Source organism: Cherax quadricarinatus, unplaced genomic scaffold (genome assembly GCF_038502225.1).
Source record: "Cherax quadricarinatus isolate ZL_2023a unplaced genomic scaffold, ASM3850222v1 Contig2419, whole genome shotgun sequence".
Classification (NCBI taxonomy): Eukaryota; Metazoa; Arthropoda; class Malacostraca; order Decapoda; family Parastacidae; genus Cherax; species Cherax quadricarinatus.
This window is the reverse complement of record NW_027197445.1, coordinates 1-7,176: the sequence shown is the minus strand read 5'-3', so window position 1 is coordinate 7,176 and position 7,176 is coordinate 1. Positions and strand designations below refer to the sequence as shown.

The 7,176-nt window shown below is 39.9% G+C and overlaps 1 protein-coding gene across 1 annotated transcript; it reads right to left on the bottom strand.

Moving 5' to 3' along the window:
- Positions 1-2,144: 2,144 nt before the first annotated feature.
- LOC138851851 (uncharacterized) lies at positions 2,145-5,405 on the bottom strand. Its single transcript, XM_070081351.1, has 2 exons — positions 4,675-5,405; positions 2,145-3,518 (listed from the first exon to the last, which is right to left on the bottom strand). The coding sequence occupies exons 1-2, from the start codon at positions 4,808-4,810 to the stop codon at positions 3,190-3,192; spliced, it is 465 nt and encodes a 154-aa protein (XP_069937452.1). The 5' UTR covers positions 4,811-5,405; the 3' UTR covers positions 2,145-3,189.
- Positions 5,406-7,176: the final 1,771 nt, after the last annotated feature.

The window sequence follows — 7,176 nt, the reverse complement described above, 5'->3', positions numbered from 1 at the left end:
AGGGGAAAGAAAGGCGGGAGCGTGACTTACCCTACCTTAACTAGTAGCCGGTAATGAAACTATCGTTACTATATCTCTACTCCTATCTATTGAACTTTTCCCTCACAACTGTATATGTATCTGTACACACCCATCTGAATTTTCTTCTATTTCCCTAATAGTTCTTGTCTATTTCCTTTTATCTCTATGAAAAAAGCAGAACAGAATTCTTCCTCCGTAAGTCATGCACGTCATAAAAGGTGACTTTAATGCCGGGATCAAGGGGCTAGTAACCCCTTCTCCTGTATAAATTACTAAATGTAAAAGAAAAACTTAAGTTTTTCTTGTTAGGTCACCCTGCCTTGGTGGGAGATGGCAGATTCATGAGGGGGCTTGAGTTCAAGTTACCAATGTTATCAATAATACAAAATCCTTCTATAATCGTCGCAGATTTTATAATATAAAAATCTATATAATTTTACCACTTTTTGATCCTTAACTTTTAGGAGTACATAGGAAATTGTCAGAATGCTCAAGAGGTACAGAGGAACCAAAAGGATGGAAACCCCTGGTCTACATAGTAAAGATACCCAGATGTTGCACATGTGTAATTTATCTGACCTAGGATTTTTTTTTTTTTTTTAACAAGTCGGCCGTCTCCCACCGAGGCAGGGTGACGCAAAAAGAAAGAAAATCCCCAAAAACAAAATACTTTCATCATCATTCAACACTTTCGCCTCACTCACACATAATCACTGTTTTTGCAGAGGTGCTCAGAATACAACAGTTTAGAAGCATATACATATAAAGATACACAACACTTAAATGGAAAATGATTTCTTCAGATTTGGAAAATTCATTTTAGTACTGCAATTGAAAAATAATATAATCAGTTTAAGGGTCTTATGATACATTACTATGTCCTTGGCTTGATGCATGGTACAGATTCTGCCTACTATCTGGTACCTATGCTAATAGGCCTATGTTCCAAGACTTTTTTTTTGTTTTTTGGTTCAGATGGTGCCTCATGCTGTCAATTTTATGGATTTGATGCCAAATCAACCAGACTGATAGATATGTGAGTCAGAGGTCTACCAGACAAGCCTGGCCCCAGACCAGGCTCCAGGAGTAGGAAAACTCAAGATACACAAGTAACCCGTACACAGGAGAAAAACTTATTACGTACAACGTTTTGGACTGACTTGAACGCCATCGTAAGTTTCTTTCTCCCATGTGCGGGTTATTTGTGTATTGTTCTAGTCATGGTATTGTGCCTTTTTGTTCTTTATTAACCCCCAGAACTCAAAGGTATCAAAGGGGTTACATTCTAACATACCCTTCACACACAAATAGCCCGCACATAGAAGAGAGAAGCTTACGACGACGTTTCGGTCCGACTTGGACCATTTACAAAGTCACACTAACCAGAAGTGGAACAGGACGGCTATATATAGGCAGGAAGAGGTGGTGGTGGTAGTAGTAGTAGTAGTAGTGGTAGTAGTAGTAGTAGTAGTAGTGGTAGTAGTAGTGGTAGTAGTAGTAGTAGTAGTAGTAGTGGTAGTAGTAGTGGTAGTAGTAGTGGTAGTAGTAGTGGTAGTAGTAGTGGTAGTAGTAGTGGTAGTAGTAGTGGTAGTAGTGGTAGTAGTAGTAGTGGTAGTAGTAGCAGTGGTAGTGGTAGTAGTAGTAGTGGTAGTAGTAGTAGTGGTAGTGGTAGTAGTAGTAGTGGTAGTAGTAGTAGTGGTAGTAGTAGTAGTGGTGGTAGTAGTAGTGGTGGTAGTAGTAGTGGTGGTAGTAGTAGTGGTGGTAGTAGTGGTGGTAGTAGTGGTGGTAGTAGTAGTGGTGGTAGTAGTAGTGGTGGTAGTAGTAGTGGTGGTAGTAGTAGTGGTGGTAGTAGTAGTGGTGGTAGTAGTAGTAGTGGTGGTGGTAGTAGTAGTGGTGGTAGTGGTGGTGGTAGTAGTGGTGGTAGTAGTGGTGGTGGTAGTGGTGGTGGTAGTGGTGGTGGTAGTGGTGGTGGTAGTGGTGGTGGTAGTGGTGGTGGTAGTGGTGGTGGTAGTGGTGGTAGTAGTGGTGGTAGTAGTGGTGGTAGTAGTGGTGGTAGTAGTGGTGGTAGTAGTGGTGGTAGTAGTGGTGGTAGTAGTGGTGGTAGTAGTGGTGGTAGTGGTGGTAGTAGTGGTGGTAGTAGTGGTAGTGGGGAACTAAGGAGGAGGAGCCAGTCAAATATAAAGAAAGGGGAGCACTGCAAGGGAGCTAGGTGGTCCAAGTCGGACCGAAACGTCGTGGTAAGCTCCTCTCTTCTATGTGCGGGTTATTTGTGTATCGTTCCAGTCACGGTATTGTGCCTTTTTTTGTTATTTATAAACCCTTCACATTGAATGTGAATGTGATATGCTAAATAAGTAAATAAATAACTGCCATCACTAAAGTAAATAAATAAATAATTACCAAAATAAATAAATACCAGTACTGAAAAATAAAAAAACAATGTATTCAAGTTATGGACTTGCCACCTACATGCTGGGTAATTATCTAAAGTTTCATACCCAAAGTACCGTATTTCACGGCTTATAAGTCGCTCCGATACATTAGATGCATCCCAATTTAGAAGGTAATAATCAGACAAAAAAAAGTTAAGAGTGCCTAATACCAAGTAATATTTATTCCACTGAAACCTATGGTAATTTTACATGCAGAAATGAGGTTACGTCTGAGTTATGGGTCGGTCAAAACATACGATAGGCCTAGTGCTCACCTTATTTTAGCTTGAAATCCTCACCAATCTTGACAAATTCATCACAGGTATTAAATTTACATTAAGTAAAATTTACTAGTACCTGGAATGTTAATTCTAACAATTAATCTGATTTATGGGTTGGTTAAAACACTACAGCCACAAACACCACTCCACACGTGACAAAAACACTTTCAGATATGAGAGGTGTTTCTATAGCAATGTTAGCAAACACCAGCAAAAACCTGTCTCAAAACCAGAAAAAATCACTGTTTTCATCATTCCGACGATCACTTTCAGAGTTGTTCTCTGCATTCACACCAATGGGGTCATCAATATCAGACTCTGAACTGTCACTAATCTCATAAACAAGGTCATCTTCTGTTCCTAGTGTAGGTCCTCATTGATAATCCACTGCGTTTCATAAACCGGTAACACCAGCTTGCGGTGCCATGAAAATCTTCAATCCCATTTTGTTCTGCTCAAGCTCTGGCCTCATTCATTATAACTGATTTAGACACAGCACGACCACAATTCCTTTCATTTATTACCCAGTTTTTAATTTCATCTTCCAGTGCTGGCCATCTTGCTGGTTTGTGACGAAGATTATGCTTTTTCTTCTGTGCTGTCCTCAATCTGTCTTCTTGTTGACGCCACGCTCTTATCACCTTCTCAGAAGGTGGCGGCCCAAACTCCCTCTCTGCAGGTCTGTTGCCATGTATTTTGGCATAATCAACTACCATTAATTTAAAATGTATGGTGTATGCATGTCTCTTCTTCCCAGGCATCATACAAAAAATGGGTACCATATCTGAAAATGTAAAAATCTATGGTACCTCAAAATGGAGGAGATAATCTTATTACTATTCATTTCTCATTGATCCTGGATTATCAAAATATTTCACTGCCAGTTATAAACAAATGGTACAGGACTACCTTACCCCGATGATCTCTCAATTTGAACTGGTGAAACCGTCACTGGTGGCTGAGTTGCTGCTGTGTGCAATTCTATACAGTGAGGGGCCCAGAGTGCATACTGATGCATCTTTGCCAGTGACTATTGGTATAGACAAAACTGACTGCTTCAGTTGTTGTTGGGCCACCATATTTACTTGGCACTATTTGACACTAAGCACCATAACATACTGTAAATATGATTACCGGTACCTAGTAATAATGAAAATACCCAGCATGTCCTAACAATAGCGTAGTATAGGGTAGCATTATTTTAAAGTGCCTACCATAAATAACTGCTTTGTGACTTCATAGCTTAAGAAATAAGAAAGGAAGGTGTTACTTAAGGAGGAGTTTCGTTTTCTGTCAATATACCAGTACAGTATCCGTATTTCATAAATAGCTTGTCTCAAAACGTTATTAATTTAGTGTAATTTTGAAACACTGGACTTGTTTTAGTTTCAATGGCTCGGCATCAGATGTAACTGGGAGAGCTACAGCCCACCTCACACCTCAAACTTATAGCTCCCGTCACTGACCTCCAGTTTATAGGACGAAGGGTTGTTTTTGGAGACTCGTGGAAAAAATGTGTCTTATAAACTGTGAAATATGGTAAATGCTTTTGCACCCTCAAAGTCAAAACATCCTAAGACAAACAATCATAAGTCAAGGAACACCTGAACAGTGGAACCTCAAATATCGAACTTTCTTCAGTACAGAAGGCTGTTCGAGTGCCTTTACCGAATGAATTTATTCCCATCAGGAATAATGTAAATTAGATTAGTCCATTTCAGACCCTCAAAAATACACTTACAAAAGCACTTACAAAAATACACTTACATAATTGGTTGTGTTGGGAGCAGTTCGATTTTTGAGGTTCCACTGTATATTGAAGGTTATGCTTTGTTACGATCATGAATCAGTGCCCGTATTTCCTACTGGCACACGTGATGGAACTGTAAAAACTAAGGATACATTTCACAGCCCAGAAAATTCTTTCAGTGGTTTCTTACCTTGTGTTGATGACTTTTCTTCTCCACTGGAGACAGAAGAAATATGATGATCCATCTTACTCACATTCGTATCTTCATCTTCATTAGTGTCTTCCTTGAAGAACTCTTCTTTTGAAAATTTATTTTCTACTTCCATGAGAGAAAGATCAGAATAATCTGCTTCCTCCTTTACTTTTAGCAGTTCAATGCCAACATTACTGTTATTTTTTTTATTGCATTGTAATCCAGCCCAAACAGTTGTAACTGGAGTAGACTTTGCTATAGATGCATTTTTAACTTGTTGAACTGGATTGGAAATTTGCTTCTCTTCACCTGCAATGTAGAATTAAATTAATATACAGTATATTTATTCTTCATCAAAGAATTTAAGTTTAATACTTCTAATTTTTTTTTTTTACAATTATGCAAGGTGGAAATAAAGCCTTCCCATCTCTCTCCCAGTGTTAATACACTTCCCAGCTTACAAAACTTAAGGGATTCCGTTGTCTTGCCAAAGGTGTGCAGATACGACAGTTTAGATGTTACTGGACAGCAAATATCCCAAACCCCTCCTTTAGAGTGCAAGCACTGTACTTCCCACCTCTAGGACTCGAGTCCATCTAACCAGTTTACCTGAATCCCTTCACAAAATATACCTGCTCACACTCCAACAGCTCATCAAGCCCCAAAAACCATTCATCTCCATTCCAATTTAACGATCACACATGCCTGCTTTATGTCCAAGCCCCTTGCACACAAAACCTCCCTACATCCTTTCCAGGGATGACCCCAAACTTACCTTCCCTTCACTACAAATTGATATCCCCCCCCCAAGCTATCCTATATTGGTCCATCCTCTCAAAATGACCAAACCACCTTAATAACCCCTCCTCAGCCCTGTGAATAATACTTTCAGTAACTCCACACCACCACTTAATTTTCACACTACGAATTCTCTGCATAATATTTATATCATTACACACATCTCGACTGCCTCTGGCCTTCTCACTGCAAAATTCACAACCAGTGGAGATGTGTCTAAGGGCAATGTGTGGAGCAAATATTATGCAGAGAATTCGTAGTGTGGAGTTACTGAAAGTATTATTGAGAGGGCTGAGGAGGCGTTGCTGAAGTGGTTTTGTCATTTACTAATCTAGTCTATTACGTTAGAGAATCTTACGAGAGCCAGCTGGCCGAGTGGTTAATGCAATGGCCCGCGAGTTTATGGACTCGCCTGCCATGGGTTCAAACCCCACCCATTCCATGACTTAAGTTTACATATCCCCAGTGATCAACTTTCATAAAACAGATCCAAAGCAGATAAAAATTGAACGACAGCAGTAATACGATGATCTTATAAATACAGCCCAGAGATTCCACTGAATGCCAGACAAAAGTCTAGTTTGAAAACCACTTTTCAAGTAATTAATGAGCTGAATTAAAAAAAATATTTATGTATAAAATAAGCCATGGAGATGTAATATCTGAGGGCAATGTGTGGTGTGAATATAATGCAGAGAATTCGTAGTTTGGAAGTTAGGAGGAGGTGCGGGATTACCAAAACTGTTGTCCAGAGGGCTGAGGAAGGGTTGTTGAGGTGGTTCGGACATGTAGAGAGAATGGAGCGAAACAGAATGACTTCAAGAGTGTATCAGTCTGTAGTGGAAGGAAGGCGGGGTAGGGGTCGGCCTAGGAAAGGTTGGAGGGAGGGGGTAAAGGAGGTTTTGTGTGCGAGGGGCTTGGACTTCCAGCAGGCATGCGTGAGCGTGTTTGATAGGAGTGAACGGAGACAAATGGTTTTTAATACTTGATGTGCTGTTGGAGTGTGAGCAAAGTAACATTTATGAAGGGGTTCAGGGAAACCGGCAGGCCGGACTTGAGTCCTGGAGATGGGAAGTACAGTGCCTGCACTCTGAAGGAGGGGTGTAAATGTTGCAGTTTAAAAACTGTAGTGTAAAGCACCCTTCTGGCAAGACAGTGATGGAGTGAATGATGGTGAAAGTTTTTCTTTTTCGGGCCACCCTGCCTTGGTGGGAATCGGCCAGTGTGATAATAAAAAAAAAAAAAATAAAATAAGCCAATGGTCAATTAACCCTTAAACTGTCCAAACGTAGATCTACGTTATTTTACATAAGAAAGCATGTAAAAATCAAGCTTAGATTTACATTCAGAGCGCTATGCGAGTGAACGTAGATCCACGTTTGGGCAGTTTAAGGGCTAAAAGAGCAATCTTGCTCAGATATAATCTTTCAATAAGGAAGAGCTCTTAATCAAACAGCCAGAAATATTGAAAAAAAATCTTTGTAAAGAAACACTTCACAAACAATTGTAATAAAAAATTCCCTTATACAGGAGGGTCCTGCTTATACAGGTCAGGTTCTGAGGTACCGTTGTCAAGCAAAAATTGCTGTCATGTGAAACGTCTATTACAGTTGGGAATTAATAAAAGTAAAAAGTGTTTCTTCTTTTTCTGGGGTCACTGTGCCTCGGTGGGAAATGGTCACTTTGCCATAAAAAAAAAAA

Bases quoted from the DNA above. Each gene is read 5' to 3' on its own strand.
- LOC138851851 (XM_070081351.1), bottom strand. From the start codon at position 4,810: ATGGAAGTAGAAAATAAATTTTCAAAAGAAGAGTTCTTCAAGGAAGAC. The intron at 3,519-4,674 runs GTAAGAAACCAC...TTACATTTTCAG, and splicing joins AGAAAAGTCATCAACACAAG to ATATGGTACCCATTTTTTGT.